A 22,889-nucleotide genomic window follows, 5' to 3' on the forward strand; every position below is an offset into this window, starting at 1 on the left:
CGGTTTCCACTACCAATCCAACACCAATTACCTCAATAAAATGTATTTTTATGTTACCACGCTGTGAAACCGTTTTGCGTGCATAAAACAGGCGTGTCAAGGCTGAAGGCCTTTCACCAGCGTTAACTGATCTGCCTCCAGTAATTGTGTTATGTGAACAGATACGATTCAGGCGGTGGGGGCTGAAACGCGGCACCTTTACCCTGCCACTTAAAAAGATCCACCCAAATAACCTTTCATGTGCTTTTGGTTTGTCGAATAGGTTTACTGTTAGAAGTATTAAGTTCCTGCTTCTGCCGGCAGCCACCCTGCTGTTTAGACCTTTGACCTCCTTTTCAGGAAGGCAAGTGGAGAGAAGCAGTCAGTACATTTTCCCTGGGAGTATACCTGAGTGTTGCCAAATAAATACTGTAATACCTCTCCCAGTACAGATACTGACACATTTCACAGAACATAGGCTAATGTTGAATTTCCAGAGTTATGTTGATAGTTTTTTCGCTAATGTTTCTATTAGACTTCATAGCAGCCTTTCCCAGATGTATGGAAGACCCATCACAGTACTTGTTGTTTCATGTGTTGCGATCGCTCCCTGACATTTGTAAGACAACAAGCAAAGATGAAGTTAGCAGGCAGGTATCTGTTTTATAGGGCGTCCTCTCTGACAAGTCAAAACTTGAACAAATAGGACGTCGTTATGCATGTCAGCCAGGAAGGAATGCCGGAGATCTGTTGGTATGCAACCAGGCAATTACTCTCATATACGTCAGCTCTCCCATGTAGCAGCAAGGCTGCAATTTCCCAATTACTAACCCTCGCTGGAGCTGCTTTGACGGCATAGCGTTAGCCTGGTAGATGGTTGCACACGTTGCTGTTTATCTCTGACCTGATGAACCTGTGGCTTGTAGTATAGAAAGATAAATAATGAAAAAGCCTGTGCAGACCTGTTGGTGGTTAGTGGGTGTGAAAATGGTTTGCATGTAAATAGCTGTGGCACAATCAGGTTTGCTGGTCTCACCTTTGTCATTTAAGTTTAGGGGGTTGATGGGCAGAGATGTTAAAAGGTGTGGGTGCTTAAACGGCATTGAGGGGGCGATTAATAGGTAATTATTCTCATGAATAACACATTAGATGTGGTGTTTTCTCTATAGTGGCTCCCACCGGGATCCTGAGGGGGAAATGAGGTGACTTTAATTTCCTGTTATTTCACTTTCTAGAACAACAGCAAAAAATGAGTGTTTCATCCTACGGTTTTCTCTCATCCCCACGGAGACAAACACTGCACTAAACCTTCATGGGTTAAATACTTCGTTGAGTTTTTGGACGTAGGTGTTCTTATAAAAAAAAAGTTCTAAAAGTCTGTCACTAATTCCAGTTGAAAGCGAATAACAAAGCACAGCTTGTGACTGTCACAGCAGGCTTAACTTCAAATCCACTTATCTGACGTCACATAGAATAATATTTGAACAGATTGCATACAGTTATGACTCACACCAAGCATTTGACTTAATATATAATAATCCCTGAATTGTTTCTGTTTTGATCTGACATATATATACAGTACGTGGTCGGTTTGAATTTTGTGCTAAGAGACCAGCCCTTTAGAAACTGTTTGGTTGAGCAGGCTTGTCTGCACACAACGAAACTTGAGCCGGAAGGCAGCGCAGCACAGCAGGTTCCTAAAAAACTACTTCTGGTAAAACGGGGAGGAGAGGGAAACTGACTCAATGGACTGTCAGTAAACATTTCACTCCCTCATGGAAATGTGACCGATCAAGTGCACAGGACAGTTAGGCTAGTAAGGAACCAATAAAAAAGCACAGAAATGATTCATTCTCTTTTTCTTTTGGTATAATTACAATTATGTCTCAACAGGTTTCATGCTTAGTCTTATGTGGCATGATCTGCTGTGATCCATCCAAATGTTTCCAATGTAGTTTCACCTCTTTACAACACCTGCCATTAGATGAGTAATAATCATCTTCACACAAGACTTAATTAACTAAATATTTGATTGAACACATATTTACAAATGATGAAATGTTTCAGGCGTATTATTACACCGTATTTCTAGGAATAGTATAACTCTACTGACACTCAAAGTTCACAAGAATATTAACCCAACATTTTAGAATACTTTTCAGATTCATATTTTACTGTTTACTCCACTACATGTAGTTACTTTTCTCAATTAAGATTTTATTTGACTTTATTTATTTTTTTACAAATATGTTGAAAAAGATGTTTGGTTAGGAGCGCTTCATGGACTCCAATAGAGATGTTTGAGGTGGTCTTTGGATAAAGATACATGTAAACACAAAAATCACAAGAAATCCCCAAAATAGGCCTACAACTAATAAGGGTCTTGCATTATTAAGCTACCTAATCATGTAAACCCGTCTTGAGGGGTCCTGTGTCAAAAGACCCTATTTCCTTTTGCACTAACTAACTCACAGATGGAAAACCTGTGGTCGAGTACTGGGCCAGTAAAGTAGCTACTGGTTGTTTATGGGTTCTTTGTGTGAACTGTAATGAATGTGACAGAGTGCATACACCACATAAAAACGGTTCAATAGGTACACAATGAAGAATCAAAAATGAATCTGTCAATATTATACAACGTATAATAATATTTGGCTAACCTAAACCTGAATGCATGTGTTTTACTTGAAGTGGAGTTGATTTAATAGATAGATAGATAGATAGATATATACTTTATTAATCCCCAAGGGGAAATTTGTCGAGTCAGTAGCAGCAACACACAAGAATAAAAATAGGCTGCTCGTTTTACTTAGGGACATTATCTAAATTAGTCTTGCTGGTCTGCCTTAATGGTTGTATAATAATGACATTTCTCGTGTTTAATCCCTACTTTCGGAGCCCGACAAAGCCCCCCCGGAGGGTCTCCACAACCCCCATGCAGCTTCCTCCGATCACCACCAGACGACTCCCCCCGCCCCGCCTCTCTCTTTGAAGCCAAGCCCCGCCTGTGACCAGGTTACGGGGCGGGGCCTGGCTGTGCGGAGCCGGGAGGCAGGCAGAGCTCGCCACAGCTGTGCTTCGCCCTTTGTCGGTCTCTGTTCCTCGCCTGCGCCTTTCTATCGGGTACGAAGGATACAAAGAGAGAGGGACAGACAGCATGAAATAGAGACAGAGCATGAAAGCGGCGGGGGCAGCAGAGGGACACGAGAAACCCAACCGGACTACAGTCTAGTCCAGACACGGATACTAATACTTTCAGACTGGATACGGAGCTCCACCGATGTACGCACTGGATTTAACCCACCAAAGAGTGTCGAGACCAAGGGAAGAGGGGCGGACTTTATCGCGCAGGTAGGGGGATTGTTGTCGTCTCGTTTGTGTCCGAGAGGGAAATGTAGCGAGGTTATTCGTCTGCGCTACTGCAGAGCCCCCTGCCAGCCCACTGCAGTGCCTCTCTTGTTTTTTTATTTATAAAAAAAGAAAGAAAAGCGTTTCAACTCCGCCGCCCCGCTCCACAACGAGTTGTCGCGAGGCGGTGAGATAAGACAAGCTCTCGGGGTGCCCCGCGTATCTTTTGTCGCTGCTTCGCCGCAGTGCCTTGTGCGTTTTTGTCTATCTGCGTGTGTGTGTGTGTGTGGGGGGGGGGGGGGGGTTGTGTGTGTGTGTGTGTGTGAGAGAGGAGTGAGTGTGTCGACAGCAGCCTACGTGCAAACTTGCTCGCGCAACCATGTGAAAGCGGCACGTAGACGGCAGAGGCCGCGTATCGGACTCCCGTAATCAAAATATATAGTCCCGGGAGAGAGGGGTTTTGTTACAGCGGTGATGGTATCGCTGCTGCTCGACGACGTCGCTGTAATTGCATGCGTGACGTTGGTGAGAGCCCACAGACTCACGCACGGAGTGAAAAGCGAAATAGTCCACACGATTATATATATATATATATATATTAAATTAAACTGGTGACTTCTGTTCTCAGCAGGGATTAGGTAGGCTTATAATATATAAATATATTGTTCCGCTTCAGTAAGTGGACGCAAGCAGCTGCGTGAACCCTTCTCCTTTCCCAACTAGATTCATTACACGGCTAACAAGCTGTAACAATCATTTGAGGGTTTATAATAGTCTGCTTCGGCTCATCGTTATTACGGTTCTCGCTGTGTTATTCGTGCTCGGGCTCATTTGTGTTTAATTACTCCTGTAGGGTCATTATGAGACCATGAGTGTCGCTTTTTTCGGAGATGTTAAACCGGTTTCGTTTCAGCAGATGAACCGAGGGCTTCCTATCCCGGGAAAGGAAAGGTCCTCCGGTTTTGTTCTTTTCTTTGTTACAGCGTAATAGCTCGCCATAGCAACCTATCAATCATATCGCTTCATGGAGGATGGGGTGACTTCACCGTGGAAAATATGACTATAGGTGTATATGTGTGTTATCTGTTGATGACTACATCTTTCTTTCCCCCTTTTCTTTCTCCCAGGACGCTCGGGGTTTAAGGAAGGGCGTCATGGATAACACTTTGCACATTCTCCAGAAATCCACAGACTGTGTGCCGACTGGGATCTCCCTGGATATGAGTTTGAATATGGACGAAGGGGAAGATTTCACGGAACAGCGGATAGTGGGACTCCCGGACAAAATACCCCTCGTGAAACCGTATTTCAAGAAGAAGCCGAGGAAACTGGACGCCAAATGCCTCCACCGCGCACTGGAGGACCCCATACTGACCACGTTACTGAGCACGGATGCGCTCGTGTCCGGGGACGGGGTGTTCGTCCCTCGGAACCAGCCGGGCAGGACCGCGGGGAACCTGTGCGCAGCGGTCGTGGTGAAACAGAACTGTATGGGCCAAGTGTGCCTCAAGAACCCGGGTGCTGCCGACAACACCGCAGCCGGGGCCGGAGTGCCGGGGGGGCTGATGGCCCGCGACTGTGACGTGGAAATAGCCGATACTACTGCGGAGCTGGAGGAGACTGAGCGGCGAGCGAAGCGACCCAAGATCACGGACCCTACCCCTCCCGAAGGCCGCTGCTTTCAGCCGAAACCTGGCCTCAGGGCGGCCGGCAGCACGGTGACAATAACGACCCCCAGCCGAGATATACCTCCCACAGTTGCACCACAGGCGCTCCACCAGGAGGGGAGCATCACAAGCAATGGCCTCTTAACCTCTGGGTTTAAAAACCCTCCAGTCAAAGACTTCACCGGCGTCCAGACCCCCCTTTCGCTCCTCCTGCAGCCCGACAAAGGAGTGCTATTTCAGGACAAAAGTGAAGAGGCCTCCTTGGACTTGGTCTTTGAGCTGCTCACGCAGCTCCAGTATCACACACACCAGTCGGACTCGGTGGACATTTGTGTGGATTTCCTCCAGGGACAGTGTGTATACGGTAATGACTGCGCCCACCACCACACTGTCCTGCCCTACCACTGGCAGATCCGCAGGAGCAGTAATCAGACGTGGCAGAGCATAGCAGACGACTCCCAGGAACAGCTGGAGAGACTGTACTGCAACCCGGACAATGAGCAAGTCAGGCTCAAGTTTCAGTAAGTATCCTTCTATAGGGTTCAGTGCAACCTTTTTTGTCTGTTATCCTTTATTGTGTCTATTGTGTGCCCTCCAGTTCGATACAGGAACTTACTGTGCAGGTGAGGTCTGGTTTGGATCTGTACCTGTGGCCAGGGGGGTCAATTCACTTTCAATTCAATCAATTCATAAAAGGAACTGAAAACAATCTTCAGACTTCTGAAAGCGGGAACGCTGACTCGGTACATTGTCAACATGTCACAAGTGCCTATGAATTAACAAATATTTGACACAAGTGACACGGCAACAACGGCGCAGTAAGCCGATATGCTGCTTGTGAATGATAAGCACCTCTCGTCCGCAGTGTTGGAAACAGTAGACCTCGGCCCAAGCTTCCTCTTTGGTTTCACCACCTGTGACAAACTGAAAGCGTTGACTCCACAGCTGTTCTGTGTGGCTCGTGGACTGCAGCCAAGTGAATGTGCCTGTTATTTTCACAGTTCTCAATGTGGTTTATTAATGCATGTGTGAAAGCGTGTATGAGCCCTTTAAAAAAATATATATATATATTCCGTGTGCGTGCGGGTTAAAATCTTCTGTGTGCGTGCGGTCTGGCCGTCACGTGTTTTTTAGTTCATGTACCAAACATGCATCTTTATTTGAACTATCATATCGGCGTTTGTGCCCTTGCATATTCACGGCACGTCATAGCCCAGCCCTGATATTGGTTATCTAGTTCCCGGGTTGTTTTCCCCTGCTTCTGAAGTCCCTGTGATTGGCTGGCACTCCGTCCAAAACTATAGCAAAAAGTTGTGAACTTCCACGACCCTTGTGACTGACACAGACGCACTTGGCAGCTTCTCATCTTCCCTTGGTTATACACCGCTGTGTACACACACAGACACACACAGACACGCACTGCTTCACACGCAGGCGCTCACACGAATAGGCTGCATAGAGAAGCTCAGTGGTTTGCAGTGCTCACACGCACGCCTTTTAGCAGACGGAGATAAACCTTTTTTTTTCTTCACTCTCTCACACACCCACATGTACACACACACACACACACACATGCAAGCACTTGGCAAGCCCCAGTGGGGTGACATAAAGGACCATGCCCCGCTTCCTGTGAAACTGTACTGTATGCAGGCACATTCTCACCGGCACGCACGCACAAAGAGTGTGTACTCATGGGCGCTCTTCACCTTGTTCTAAACACGGTTAGCTTATTGTTCGTTCTGTTTATATTCCAGTTTACTAAATCTATTTCACCCTAAGAAAATCTAGCAAGGTATCGCCAGCATTTACAGTCACAGAGAGCGGACATCGTCTCGCAATGTACCTGTTATCTCTAAATCAGCGAATGCTCACATAGTCTTTTGTTTAATTCAGGTGTAGCTGACACGTATAAGGCAACTTGAGCTGTAAACAACCACATTCAAACTATATTATGTCCACTTCAGGCACGATCCCATAATGTGATCAGGACATTTGAATAGTCTCGGTCCTTTTATTGTCTGAATTGGGTTAAAAGTGCAGTCCATGTAAAATACTTAACGACACAGCGTTAATGCCATTATGTCCTCAACCACGTCCACATCATCGGGTCTTTCATGATTACCGCAGCCCTTTGAACAGCCATGTGTGTTTGTCTTTGTCTTTGTTTATGTCTGTGTTGACACTACACACACACACACACACATAGGTTTGGGTTTGTGTACAAAGATTTGTATGTGTCTGTGTGTTTGACTTGTTGACTCAAGTTTTCAACTGAAACTCTATGCAAAGTGCCTATTGCACCACCAACAGGACATGCACCTGGTGGTGTCAACCTACATTTTTCTGAGGCCCGTTGAGTGTGTCACACTCTCGCAGTCAGAGACGACCATCTGGCTCACCTGTTGTCATTATTGTTTTACTTTACTTTGAGTACGAAACATTTTGCCCAACAATTTGTGTTTGTTGTGTTCGCTGGTAATTATTCTTTCAAGTATTTTTACATTTTATAAGTTGACTCTGATGTATTCTCTGGTAATTATTCTTTCAAGTATTTTGACACCGGTTGTCACCAGCTAGATAATCACTGAATTCACACTAATTATTACCTAATTACACAGTTCCTGACACCATAAACACCCGTCTGTCAAATATTTTCTCATCATGGCTATTTCTTTTATCATAACCTCTCTGTTGCTGCTGCTGGAGAACATTCTACTTCAACCACCCACGTCATAATACTCTCAAGAATGTGCTTTAAAAGTATTTCTAACCCTGACCCTAAAAACAGGTTTGACTGAGAATGCTAGAGTGCAGACATAACGCACAACTGACACTCTCACATACGTGGGGTTGATGAGTGGCTACGCATTGACCCGCAGTAAGTGCAAACGCTGACTAATTCCTGGTTTAAAAAAAGGGGAGGGGCTTCTCCAAATCCAATGTTTATTTACACCGACGGTTAGGACCCAAAAGCAGTGGTCGAGTTGCCTCGGGTGTATCTCAATGTTGTGTAGCGATGTCCTGATGCTCGTGAGATCTGATCGGGTGGTGAGCGACAAACCGGAAAGTCGGTAAACTGCTCACGCTCGCACTGATGCGGTTATTCAGCGCTCAATTCAGTCACTTACTCAACGCTTTGTGTTGCACTGGGTGTGTGTGTGAGCTCTTTTGATTCTGTCTTTAGAGGCGCAGTCCAGCCTGTCTTTTCATGCACGCAAGTCCACACACACACACACACACACACACACACACATAGGGCGAAGTCATCACCGTGGTTACCACAGCCAAATGATAACATTGTTAGCGATCTAAAGAGCAGCAGATGATTTAACAAGCTTTACTGTCGGTATGGCAACACAGGCCCGTTTTTATGGTGTGGGAGTGAAGGAGTGGACAGAAAACGTACAGGCATTTTTGTGTGTCTGCATCTGATTATGTCTTGTGCGGCCTATTGTAGCGAATGCAAGTGTGTGTTTGGCGGTGAGCTGTTCACATGTGTGTATGATCCATAGCACAGGTTAATCCCATCCATATGATAAGCAGGAATTGAAGTCTGGCGAATTCGCCGCGGTCATGAAGTCGGCAGTAAGGAGGACTGCGCAGTCATCGCTTCTACAAGTTTTACTGTGATAATCTTCTACACTCATCTTCTTAGCACATTTGTGGTGTGCAAAAAACAAAAATTCTGAACCAAATCTTTTCTAACGACACCAATTTACTTTAATATCTATAAGCGACTTGGAAAAACATTGTTCTGATTTTTTTACATTACCATGACGAAGCACATATTCATGTGTGTCTGTGAGAGAGAGAGAGAGATTGAGAGAGTTTTTTGTAAGCCGTGCCTGTCATTAACTGCCATAAAGAGTTACGGAGCCCTGAGGGCAGAGCGACCTGACACCACGGTGCGTGTGTGTGTGTGTGTGTGTGTTGATATCATGGGGGATTCCATGTGACCTCATTGGTCACCAATCAAAGAATTTCAAGCATAGTTGTGTCTATGAGAGCTGCTTTGCGTGTGGTGATTGTGCGTGTGGGAAAAGAGGCGTTGTCAAGATAATCAGTACGTGTGTGTGTGTGGCTATAATGTGTCAGACAGTCCATGCCACATGAATCAGTCGGGCGAGGTCTGGGTCGCTCTGCCTCTTATTACTCAGTCTGCCTTCATTCCTCCATCTTTTTATTTAATTATTTCCTCCCCACTGCTTCCTCCTTTTGTCCCTAAAGAGGTGTACGAGATATGGAAATGTGTGCTTCGCCTCTGCGCTAAAGCAATATCCTCTCTTCTGCTTAAGTGTCCCCCAGTGTTGTATGTCAAATTCAGTTATCTTCCCTTCGCTGCTGCTTTCATGTTTTGTGCCCTTCGAAGAGTTTTACAATTTCAAAGAAAGGGTTAAAGGACTTAGCAAGAGGACAACCTGAACTGTTGGCTTAATGATGTGCCGCAGAGGAGGACGGGTACTCTCTCTTAACAGGAACAACCCAGGGCACGCAGGAGGCGCTCGGCGTGTACTCGTTCCCGTTCTCTTTGTGTGACTCCGTGTCGTGCGCGGCCTTCAGAGCCCCCAACAAAACTCAAATGGAGCACATTTGAACAGATAACTGGGAAGTGAAGAGCTTCGACATGAGGAAATAACCCTTACCCATGACATCAAGGTTGTGCGTTTTGTGTTTGTGTGCGTGTGTGTGAAGAAGCCTTCGTCAGCAGATTCGGTTGACTGCCTGTCTTATCAGGGCAGTACTTGATGGAGTGCGTGTGTGCGTGTGCACGTGCAAATGAGTGAGCTCTTCCGTTGTATTTTTCTTTTTCTCCCAGCCGGTGACGTTCACAAGAGCATGACTGATGCCGGTATGCGGGTCTTTGTGTGTGTGTGTGCAGCCGTGAGAAAGTTCCAAGTGGTGCGCGCGTGTGTGTGCTAAAGGCAGAGGGGGGATTAACATACATTTTGACAGTGCTGTGAGTTTTCTTCACCTTTATTTATCCAGGGAAAGGTTCCGCTGAAAACATTTTCTCCAGCAACACCCTGCTCCCATAGTCAGCACTGATCCACACGCCCGGGAGCTCTCCGCTGCAAGGACAGAGCCGGTTTGGCGGATTCTCTTTGCACGTCCTTGCTCAAGGGCCTTCGTCTTTCACCTTTAGCATACAAACACCCCTCCCTAGTCAGCGGTTGGGTTTACCATTTGAACGTCTCCGATTTTCTTCCCGTAAAGCTAAAACGCACTGCTCTTTCAATTTGCATTTTCTGTTGACTTTCGCGTGCGTGTACGGAACAGCCCGACACTCGGTCTTGAAAGTGTCGACCTTGCCAGAGTGGCCGTGCCTCGCGTCTCTTTCCATCTTTTGATTGACCTCCACTTTGAAAGCACTTAGTTTAACCGGCGGAATTCTATTTTTTTTTAGAAGGGCTCACACGAGTCTGGTTACAAGTGAGGGAAAAAGAACTCTGTGAAAGGCTTTGAAAATGATTGACTGACCTTTCGAGAGAGCCATCTTCTTCCAAGTGTGTGTGTGTGTTGTGTAAGAAGAGAGAGAGAGAGAGATCAAGGTAATCAGTTGGGCTGGGAGGCTATTTGTAAATGGGACAATTAAGTTCACATAACCTCCTCATAATAAAACCTGAAAGTCCTTCTGAAGTTCACACACACATAGACAGAAGCTCTTGTCGTCATAACATATCGCTGCAGAAACTGTTCTGTACTGAGACACAGAGACAGTGTGTGTGAGAGAGAGAGAGAAAAAGAGCCATGCAGGTGCGTCTTTTTTCTCAGACATAAAGTTCAGAGAACAGAGAAACGAGAAAGAGAAACGGGGAACAGGGCAGAACGATGTTACATTCTCCTTCACATTGAGCTTGAGTTGACAATGAAACCGTCTCTTTTTTTGTTTTTGTTTTTTTGTTTATTGGACACTCGAATGCAGTCCGGAGAGAAATAACTCGTGGACGTCTTTCTGGTAAACCGGTGGCCTGGTAATCGGTGACTCACTCCTCGGTTGCTGTTTTGTTTCTGCATGTGCTCACTGGCTCAATTCCTATTTCACTTCCTCTTGGAGGGGATGCAGTCCCAGCGTGACTTAGCAGAAAAACACACTGTAAATATCGTATTCAGTCTCGGGTTTATTTTTTTGGAAAATGACTCTGTGCCTCTCATTATCACCTTCCTGACCGAAACTGGTGTGTGTGTGTGTGTGTGTGTGTGTCTGTGACTACAGTGACCAGTATTTGCACTTCTAGTAGACACAGCTATATACTTACATCCAGTGTACCTATCATGAAACGAGGTTTCACTTCTCCAGTCTGTTGAACAATAACTCAGCCGGTCCACACAGCCAGCTCCTCTGTGTTTTAGACGGGAAAACATCTATAATGTAATTTGTGGGCTTTATTTAGAACAAACCTGAGGCGCCCCACATTGCCAGAACACAACCCCTGCTATACACACAGACGCATACACTCATTTTCAGACCGACACACGACACTCGCCGATGACTATTCAATTCAATTGAGTTTATTTTATATAGCCGAATATCACAAATTACACATTTGCCTCAGAGGGCTTTACAATCTGTACACATCCCACATCCCTGTCCGCTGTCTGACCTTTGACATGACGTCCAATTAGATTCTCGGCATTAATCGATGAGCCCATTAACACTGTCAGGCGATGTGCTATCCTTTGTGTGTTGCAAATCTTACACGTGACTGTGTGTGTATGTGATGGACATGCATATGTGTGAGACTGTGTGTGAGATTGTGCGTGTGCCTCTCTGTCGGGCTTCCTTCCATGGCCTGCCAGTCTATGATGCCCACATTTATGTGAGTGGTATGTCTGACCCAGAAAGAATTTGCCAGAGGCCGTATGGAGGACTAATGCAGAGAGTGATGCACACACACAGACACACACGTTCTCACACACACATGCACACACACACACACACACACAGACACTCCGAGGGATTTGTCCCACGCTTGTCGAGACAGAGAGGGGTTAAGGGAGGTTGTGTGCGCGTGATAAGATTAGGCTCTGTGTTTCTAACATGTATTTACTTCGCAGACGCTAACACATTAGCATGTTACATAACACGTTGCTCTAGCTGAATCCGACTGAGGCCTCCTTTGAAAGAGAAATGTCAGCTTTGCTAAAATGAGAGTCAACGCTTTGCAGGAATAGAACATTTGGGGAAATGAGCTCATTCACTTTTTGCCGAGCGTGAGATAAAAAGATCGATGCTACTAAATATGCTTGGCTTAGCATAAAGGCAGGAAACAGGGGAGAACAGCGAACTTGGCTTTGTCCAAAGGTAACGACGCCCCCTTTGTTCGAAACTCCAAAAGCTCACTTATAAACACAATATTAACAAAGCAAAGTTAATGAGCTACGCTTCATATATACTACACAGACATTAGAGAAGTATCTGTTACTATTCATTTAACCGTCATGCTACATAGTGAAACGGCACATTCCTTGGCGGACTTGCTCACGTCATTCTGGTTTAAAGCTTGACGGATGACATTTATGTTTTCCGTTTGTGCAAATCTGATGTTTTGGCAATGTTTTGTCTTTCTATTTTCTGCAAGTGAACATGTGACCTCTGTCACGTAGCCGATGCTGTCACCCCGCGTGACTCGTGCCGAGTGAGCAGTTAGCGGTTCGGTCGTCTTGCCCTGGAGCACATTGGTTAAATTAAGGTTTCATAGAATTCTAAACTGTGACCATTTAGGTCACCGTGCCACAGCCACATGTTAGCCGATCGTGCCAATATGCTTTTTTGTTTGTTTTTTACCCCTGCTGACTACAGAAGTTTAACTGGTTTTCAACTTCTTTTGTTCCAGGGGTCGTGTGTTTTCCCTAGACTTCGGCGCGATGCGAGTGTGTGACCTGGAGTTTGACCGCGTCCGACGACTAACCACTCCCGTCAGCCCTCTACCCACACCTCCGACGAACCCAAACCCCACCCCCAGCTGTCACATGGTGTGGAAGTACTACTGCAGAGACAACTTCGGCTGGAGGGAATACTCCGAGGTGAGCCACTCGGTGCAATTATGCATGTGTGTTCTGTTTGTCTGCGCGCACGCTCTATTAACGCATTAACTCTGCCCAAACCGATCGATCGGCTCGCCACTGGGATGTGATCAATTTAGACACACACACACACACAGAGCTCTTCCCCCAGCAGTTTATTTCACCAAATCAGTAAAGATTGACTGTTTTTCTATCTGTGCGTCAGTGTTTGTTTGTGTTTCGCGATGATGCCGTTATTAGCTCGGCTTTCCGTTGTCCGGACATTGTACCGCACTTCACTGACATTTCCCTCTCCGAACTCCCCCTTCCGCCTTCCACAGTTGAATGAAAATGCAGAACATAAAGTGCTAAACGATTGAGTCTAATCTCTTCCTCTCCCGTCTCCACTTTTCTTCTTCCTCTTTCGCATCTTCGCCGACACAGCCGGTGGTGAAGCTCATCGAGGAGGCGAGTTCAAGGGGTCTTAAGGAGGTGCGATTCATTACGCTCCAGAACCAGTACATCCTCAACATCAGGGAGGGCTTCCAGCAGAACGCCGTCTTCGGGTTCCGGCGTCAGATCAAGAAGCGTCCCACGTTCATGTCCTCTGTGATGCTCACGCCGCTCCTACAGTAAGTGGAGACATTTAACACCTGATGTCACGGTCCTCTTGCCCGTGTTTCGGCCAATCGGCTCGTCAAATACAGGACAAGCTGACCAACAAGCTCATTTCCAAACACGTCTGGTGTTGTCGATGTGGAAGCTGTTTAGATGCAAAAGGTCATCGTCTTTTAACCTCCGTGAAGGACAGCGAAAATATCCTGATAAACATCAGGGTTTAGCTGCTAGTTAGAAGCAACTGTGAGGAACAGTCAGTCCTCGGTTGATCGTTTAGTTCTCACATCTCAACCTTGTTAGGGAACATTTCGTATTTTGGATATGAAGCAACATTTAGAATAAGAACAAAGTTCTCGATTTTACATTAAGTTCCTGGCAACACGTGCACATTAGCGCACGCACACACACACATACACACACACACATACACTGTCTTCCTGTGGCTCTACGTGTTCTGTGAGCGTGTGTCCCTGTTAGGAGACCGACGGGCACACGGAGGTCGGGACACACTGCTAATGTCACACTCAGTGCTGAAGACTCCAAATCCTCTCGGCACCACATTCACCTTTAATCCTTTCCAATGTTGTTAAACATCACAGCACTAGAACCTATACTATAACCCAGGGGTCGGGAACCTATGGCTCTTCCGGTGACGGCATCCCAGACAATTTTGAGTTGAAAAAAAATAATCTCCGCCCGCCCCCCTATAATTTTCTCTGTCGCGCCAGATTACAGCAGAAGTAATTTAAGGTCCCTTTTCTTAAAGACGTCTTTGTTCTTTTATTAAACTAAACGTCTGTTATTGATCGTCTCTACACAACAGCATGTCATTCTGTCTCTACGTGTCTCCCTCCCCCCCCCCGTAGCATCACGCAGCACCAGAAGTCGCATTAAAAGCAAGACATATTTAATTTATTATACGTTAAAAATACTATATGGCTCTCAATGAAATATATTTTGAACTATTTGGCTTTTATGGCTCTCCCAGTCAAAAAGGTTCCTGACCCATACAAACCGAGTTACCGGGATACAGGAGCTGACCAGAGCAGAATGAAACGGGCCTGAACCAGACAAATGGATAATAGACAACGAGACTGAGAACGTTTGAGACCGATGAAGAAATACATTTTAATTGGCCTTAAATCTTATTTGTCTGATAGCTAGTGAGATAAATCTGTGAATGAGATGAGATCTGTTCACTTTCTTCATCGTTCAGCTTCCAGTTTCTCTTCATCGCAGTGAAGTGATTTGCCTCGCTGCACTCGCCTCAGTGATATTCCTAAAACAAGTGATACCAGATTGGAAACAAGTGGAGTCATCTCACCCCATTTGCAGAATGTTTCACTTCCTTTGCCGAGCAGGCTGCTGGAGCGGCGGCCTGCCAGTGTCCCGGACAGAGCGGGCGCGAGTACGAGCTGTTCCTAAAGGGCCTTGACAGTCAAGAGGAGACGAGATGCAGAGCAGGAGATGGAGGGAGGAAATTAGATGGAGGAAGTGGAGGACACAGGAAAGAAAGAAAGAGACAGCGAGATGGAGAGAGCACAGTGAGAGGAAGGGAGAGCGGTCTAAATGGTTTCCAGAGCTGCTGGGGGAAAAGAGTGTGAAATGGGATTGTGGGAAGCTGGAATTCTTTGGATCGAGGGATTTGTTCCTGGGACTTTTTCATCCGGTTGTTGTTGTGTGTGTGTGGGTGTGCTTTGATTAATCACTCTGCAGGACAAAGATGTGATCACACAGTCACATCATGGGAACAAAGAGCAGACACATTGCAATAGCATTACCAGTTTTTTGGTGAAATGTGTGTGTGTCAGGAACAATCTGTGCCCGGCTTAGAAGCTGAGGTCATTAGCTTGATTGGCACTCTCCCTAGCTCCCTCCTGTCCTCTCTCCCTCTCCTTCTGGCATCCCTCTCTCCTGGTGATGTTATTTTCAGCCCCCCCCCCCCGTTATCCGTCCCAATCTTTTCCCCCTTTTCTGTCTACTCTGGCCTCAGCTCCATCGCCCTCTTGTTCCATGTCCCTTTTCATGTCCCACTTGTGTACGGCAGCAGGCCGTGCCGTGATCTCTCCAAAGCACACGGGGGGGGGGGGGGGGGAAGATAGAGTGACATTGATTGCGGGGAGAGATCGAGGTCGGACAGACAGGCGAGAGAAAAGAAACGAGGAAAAAGTGTCGCACTGACTCGGGAGTCGCACTGATCACGGTCTCTTGGCGACGCGCACACACACATGCACGCTCTCTGGGGGCTGATAGGGCTAACAGCGTTTACACTTAGAGAGCAATAACTTGACAGGCAAACCACTGTTATTGACTGAAATGTCAGACACAATGGCTTTTTCCTGACAGCTCTGCAATTGGCTTTGTTATTCTCCCCTCTCCCTTGGTCTCGTTCCTGTCAGTCCTTCACTCTGCCGTCTTGTTTGGTGCCCGGGTTTCATTTTCGCGCCGAGCTGTTTTGTTTGGTCGTTGGCGGCTGCCGGCTGCTCCGCTCAGCCCCACAGTGATGTCACCGTTGACAGTTGGCGGAACATGATTTTGGAAGGCAGTTGGTTCAACGTGAGGATACGGCCTCGATCGGGAAACAGAGATAGAAATAGGTAGAAGGCTTGGGATGTAGTTTATAGAAGGAGCGTTTTTACAAGTTAACATTTCAGAGTTATTTTTTTATTATTGGAGTTGTTCTTGAAGTGTGCTCCATGTCTCATCACTGGTTTGAGCATGTTGTGCTACATGGGAAGACCTTTAAGAGGATGTTCTATAGTACAAACATATACATGTTCTTTATTTTTTATTTAACTGTATGTTATTTATTTATCTTTTGAGAAATTCTCCTTGGATAATTTTTAGTTCTTTAGATCAGTGCTACTGGAGTTGAAAAGTACAATATCGATGAAGGTAACGACGATGTTCGTGGTGGGGAACCAAAGTCAATTCATTCTAGGCCGTGTAATGTGCTGCTAATTGTAGGGAAACTGTTTTCTGAGTGGTGTGTTGAGTTTATAGGGTTGTTGATTTTCAGTGGAATTTAGCTGCTGGAAATGATCCCTCCATTCAAACCATTCATGCTATAATATTCTACATGTATGTTAAAGTGTATCCTCGTTAGTTATCAAATGTCACGTTTTTACACAAGGTTGACATGTTGAACACTGACTTGTAGTTGTTGTGTATTTTATTCAGTCAATCATTGCAATACAATACAATATTATTCTATATAATATGCAAAACAGAAAGACTGAAAAGGTATAGGTAGAAGCGAAAAATGCTTATATATTCCTTTCATAAATTATTATAATCAAATAAATCAGAAAATTAATATAAAATAAAGAAAAATACAAAAGAAAATATATATATATATATATATATATATCGCAAGTTACGTATGTAACTATGGTTCTATGAATCCTGGATGACCGCCAGAGTTCTTAGTCACTCGGAATCCAGTGCTAAGCACCGCCTCTGGCTGTCAGGAAGGATGAAATAGAACGCAAGTTACGTATGTAACTATGGTTCTATGAATCCTGGATGACCGCCAGAGGCGGTGCTTAGCACTGGATTCCGAGTGACTAAGAACTCTGGCGGTCAGGAAGGATGAAATAGAAATATATTCACATACATCTTCCATATACATACATTTCAATCATACTTATAACCCTCAAAAATTGTTTTTTAAATAATCGTTTTGAAAACCCAAAATGAGTTGACCATTCTTATATCCATTTTAACGTTGTTCCATAATTGGAATCCTACAATAGAAATACATCTTCTTTTAATCCCCCTTTTAGCCTTTTGTACAGTAAACTTACAAACATCTTCAAACTTCTTGACTCCAGTTAGCAATGCCATAAAAAGACATTTGTTTGAATTAACTGGAAGTGTCCTCAACAATGGTTTTCTATCATAAGTACTACATTACAGAAATCTTCCTTTGAATTCACAATATTTTTGACGGCTTCTTTTTAACACCTTTTCTATTCCTCTCTTTCTCTCTAGGACGTTGGGCGGCCTCTCTTCATTTCCCCTCCCGTGTTCCTCCTCCTCCTCCATGTCCATGGATCTCACCGTGTCATATCCCCTCTCGCCGACCGCCACCAACCCGCCCAGCCCTTTTCCGGAAACATGGTTGCCCATGACGATGAGCCAGGACTTCCTGCAGGTGCCGGTGTCACGTGAAGACCGCAGCTACCGGACGGTGTACAGCCTTTTCCACAAGACGGTGTTGGAGACCAAGTTTAGGATCCTCAAGATCCAGCGTGTGCAGAACCCCTTTCTCTGGGAGAAGTACAAGAGGTGAGTCACTTGCTCATTGCTGGAGATATCCTCTGTTCATCTAAAAACAGAGGGAACATTCCAGTCAGGCTGTTTTGCTCTGGTCGGGTTTGACCGTCCTCAATTCTTTTAATTTTCCCTTTACATGCTTTGTGGTGCAAGTAGCATATATATATAAAACATAAAGGCATGTGTCATTGTGAAGACAGTATTTAGTTTAGAAGCATACAGAAATAAGTTTACATCTAGAGGATATCAGGAACCCAGAGTGATGCTATAGTTGGAACAACATATTAGTGTGGTGTGGTTTCTGTCTTGTTAAATGATTCGGGGTCTAATTGGTGTAATGGGAATTTAATATATTCTTCATTGTATCCTCTTTGACAGTATGTGACAGAAACAATCACTTGTGGAGACAAATTATAACAGCGGACAGGATGAAGACTGATTGATAGGTGTTATAATTCCCAGGATCTTTTTTTTGAGTATCAAGGAACCTGATCACTTGATTGATCATCGGGTGATTGCATCATTTGGTTACTCATCGGACGATCTGATCATTTGGTTACTCATCAAATGACCTAAAGACAAAAGTCTCCTCCTGGATCCTCCTTCTTCTTGTTTCCCTTAAATACATGTTGTTTCATTGACTCTTCAGTTCACCCGTGGCAGACTCCTGAGGAACTCCGAGTAACGGTGACTCTTCTTGCAAGAATAAATGATTTCACAGACGAGTTCTGGTTCTTCGATATTCGTCATTTCAGTTTAAAAAGACTCACCCTTGGGTGGGGACCAAATTTGCCGTCACATTGGCCACAGCAACATGTATTGTTCTTCTAGTCGTCCAGATTTCCGCTGTTGACCTCAAATTATATCTGACAGAGCTGCATATTTGCTCTTGGAAAGAAACATGCACGAGAACATCTCTTCACAACAAACACAGGATGAATGAGAAACGATGTGAGACGAGGGAGAGGGACCAGCTGTGTGGGGCTTTGTGAGAACGAGTCGGCGGATGGCGAGATGTTTGCTGATGATGGTGTTCCTGTAGCAAACAAAGGGGGCGAACCACGGCGGTTAGAGTAGGGCCGGCTCTATCAGCTGTGACAGTTGTGTCTGTGTGTCTGTGTGTCTGTGTGTCTGTGTCCGTCTCCGTCCAAAAATGGGATTGTAGGAAATTGAAGTGTGTGTGCATGCTCAGATGCATCAAAGTCTGTCTGTCGAGCCACAGGCAGCGGGGTCATGGGAGGACACGGCTTCTCTGGCTCGAGGTGCTTTTTTGCCTCCGCATGCCTGATTGATCGGCTCACATCAAACGAGTTGCGTGTGTGTGTTACTCGAGAAGCGGATTAGGCCCAATGTTCTCAACCGGTTTTCAAAGAATAAGCAGGATTTCTCCCGGCTATTTAGCAATTCTCTCACAGTGCATCAGCCTCGTCGAATAAAGAGTGAAGAGTACGGGGTGTTGTTCATAACTTTATTTTTTTTTATTTTTATCACCAACACATCTCACCGTTGGCCCCTTTCTGCTCCAACAGGAAGAAGGAGTACATGTCTCGGCGTATGTCGGAGATGGACCGGCTGCTGAGCGAGCGCCACCTCTTCCACGGCACCTCGGCGGACGTGGTGCAGGGCATCTGCAAGCACAACTTCGACCCCCGAGTCTGCGGCAAACACGCCACCATGTTTGGCCAGGGCTCCTACTTTGCCCGCAAGGCCGTCTACTCCCACAACTTCTCCAAGCGCTCGCCCAAAGGAGTCCACTGCATGTTCCTGGCTAAAGTCCTCACTGGCAGGTGTGTGTGGGAGCAGTCGTTAATAGTGGGAGACATTTTTGTTTCTTTTGATTATGGATGGGACTTTTAATGTCTCGTGTTGTCACTGCGAAAATAATGTCTTTTAAGGGGGTTGGTGTTATGGATTTAATGTTTTTTATGGTACTTATGTGTGTATATTTATATTCAATTCAGTTCAGTTTATTTTGTATAGCCCATTCTCACAAATTACAAATTTGTCTCAGAGGGCTTTACAATCTGTACACATAGACATCCCTGTCCCAGGACCTCACACAGTATCTATCTATATATATATATAATATTGTGATAAAGTATATTTTTAATGTTCAACTATCGATAAAAGAACCCGTAATTTTCTGGTTCTGTCTAATGATCGCACTTCATCACAAAGATGCAAACTCCTATTTACACAATTGACTTGCAGCATTGCCAGCAATAATATAATACAACCTGAGATATTAATAGGATAGTTTCCTCTGCATGAACTCCTCACAGCTCTCAATATATTCAATGTGATAGTGAGCCTTCTAATTTCTCAGTATTAGCGGCATCATATGATTAATTCTTCTTTTTGTCAGTTGTATATCTCCGCTAAGACACATCATGCTTCAGTTTGGTAGTGAATTAGTTTGGGGAATGCTAAGTCAGTTCAGGTTTTTTGTTTTTATTTGGGTTTCATCTTTGACCGTCTCCATCGGAGCTGTTTGACAAGCCTCTCCCCTCCAGCACATACCTCTGTCTCAACAACAGCACCTTCTGACGCGATGACTATCTCGCCCTTACATTTACAAAACGTATCCAAATTAATTTGGATTGTGGAAATCCCTACGGGTTATTTTTCCATAAGCCATCATTCAGTCATGATGTGACTCCCATTCCTTAAAATTGCGAGTCAAATCTAGAGCCACACATGTAAAATGGCTGATTTGGCTGAAGCCAACATCCATCTCCAGTTTTGTTATGGCGCAGCAGACGGTCTGCGGTGCGCCCGGAGGACACGCATCCCAAACACGGTCAACGTGTTCAATGTGTTCCACCGCACCGGTGGAGACATTGCTTCCAGACCTGAGCAGGGATATCGACCAATCGGGAAGCTTCCTGCACTGCGGTTAACTCTCCTGTCCGAAGCCGTATCTCGGCCCATCGGCAGTGTGACGCCTCTGCCCATCCACTCTGTCGGTCGCGGAACATGTTCTCATTTGAATATGTTTTATTCATGAACCCCCAGAGAAAGTGGAACAAACAGTGATGGATTACTGCTCTTTAGATTGTGAAATTAATATTTAAAAGAGGGGAAAAACCCTGGTTACAATGCACTGGCTCATTTCTTATACTTACAAAGACATACATTTCATGCACATACAGCATATGCTACTATTATTTAAGGAGGAGCAGCAGCAATCTTGTCGTCAGTGAATTTCTAAGTCTACTTTTGAATGGTAAATTCTTCTTCTATAACTCCAGACTTGCAGAACTGTATTAAAATCGGTTGTGCGACGCAATATAAAGACAATTGCTTTCTCAGTTTTACTATATATAGTTCAGACCACATTACTTACCTTCTTGTGTTTATTATATTTACAGGTTTACTGTAGGAAATCCCTCCATGCGGCGACCTCCACCCATCAACCTTCGTGACCCCTCCAGTGACCTTTATGACTCCTGTGTGGACAACTGGGTGGACCCCCAGATCTATGTCATCTTCAACGATGACCAGAGCTACCCCTACTTCATCATTCACTACGAGGAGGTACCCAGCACTGTCGCCGTCTAAGCTCTGGATCAGACCTGGGGTCTGCCTGCATTTGCGAATACGTCTCGTCTGTGAATGTGCCAGGTGTGTGGACTTTGCCACGTCAGGTGAAAAAGAAGAGTTTAGGCCAATAACGAGCTGGAATCTAGAGTCACTTTGCCCGACTGAACTTCACCCATCTGCTGTGCTAAACATGTTAAAACGGTCTGCGGACATGTTTTCAAATACAACATGAGTCGAGGGGGTCTGCAGTCGGCTGGATCCTGCAGACTGGTCTAGACCGGATTAAACTGGACAACACTGGACTAGCAAAGGACAACACCGGTTTCATCCAGTGTTCAGAGGTGGATGACAACTGACATCAAGAGCTGCGACCCCAACGGACTCGACTGGACTCATATATTCCCCACCTTGTCATCTAGTAGGATGAGGAGCCTCGTGCTGATCACGGGATTGTATCTACCTTATTGATCTGGAGCAGGAGAAACCAAACCTCGTCCTCTTATCCTTTTGACTTAGTCGTATGGCTGTACAGGAACTCCGTTCCGCACCAGGACAAATGCTGCGGTAGACCGTTAGTGTCCTGCCAGTGCTTTGAATGACCAACTGGCAGTATTGTTCTGAGGAAGCAGCAACCAACCAATCAGACGCTTCCATAGAGAAACCATGACACCGACGCCCGTCATTCTCTTACAAAAATCTTCGTGAGTGTTTACCCGGCCTCCGGGCCCAACGGTTTTTTTTTCTTCTTTCTCACGTTTTTTGTGCTGCGTGTTTGAATCTTCTTTTTTTCTTCTTTTTTTTTCTTCGTGCAAATGAATCGTGTGGCCTCTTCAAACAGACAAATGGACGTGAGTTTCAGTGGGACTTTTTAAAAATGGACGTCCGCAGAAAAACCTCCCGGCAGAGGTTTCCCGTGAAGCCGGGGCTGTGCCCGGTCGGCCCACCACTTCAGTTCCTCGCGGGGGTATTGAAGAGTGTACAGTTTCACGCTGAGACTTCGGCGGCGCTGTAGCGTTTTGTCAACAAAACCCTCCATCCCCAAACCCCCCCCCCCCCACCCCCACTCCCCCTGAAACTCATCTCTCTCGGACCGCTCTCTCTCTGAGACAGTAGACATGTTTTAATGAGACAAACTGTACAGGCGTTCTCTTTGTTTATATTTGAACTGTGTGCCTTTTGTTCATAAACAAATTTATTTATGTTAGTTTAATGTAACATTGATTAAATAAAGAATCTAAAAGAAGAAAAAAAATGGATAATTGGTCAACTTGTGCTTTATTCAAATCATGTCGAGTCGGATGTAGAAGTTACGAAGCTCCACGTTCACTCCAAATATCAGACCAATCAGTAATCTGGAAAACAAGACTTCCTTATTTAGAAACTCATTGCTTCCAGTTGTTTCTGAAAAGAGTGAGATGAGAAGAGTGACACCAAATGCTGAGCCACAGCTAC

General features: G+C 45.3%; 1 protein-coding gene across 1 annotated transcript; it reads left to right on the forward strand.

The window, feature by feature from the left end:
• Positions 1-3,035: 3,035 nt before the first annotated feature.
• Positions 3,036-22,689, forward strand: tiparp (TCDD-inducible poly(ADP-ribose) polymerase). The gene is made up of 7 exons (XM_056441183.1): positions 3,036-3,330; positions 4,455-5,515; positions 12,830-13,019; positions 13,443-13,630; positions 17,610-17,906; positions 19,424-19,681; positions 21,266-22,689. Exons 2-7 carry the CDS (start codon positions 4,482-4,484, stop codon positions 21,453-21,455), a joined length of 2,157 nt encoding a protein of 718 aa, XP_056297158.1. The 5' UTR covers positions 3,036-3,330; positions 4,455-4,481; the 3' UTR covers positions 21,456-22,689.
• Positions 22,690-22,889: the final 200 nt, after the last annotated feature.

The sequence above is a fragment of the Pseudoliparis swirei genome, chromosome 20, assembly GCF_029220125.1.
Source record: "Pseudoliparis swirei isolate HS2019 ecotype Mariana Trench chromosome 20, NWPU_hadal_v1, whole genome shotgun sequence".
Lineage (NCBI taxonomy): Eukaryota > Metazoa > Chordata > Actinopteri > Perciformes > Liparidae > Pseudoliparis > Pseudoliparis swirei.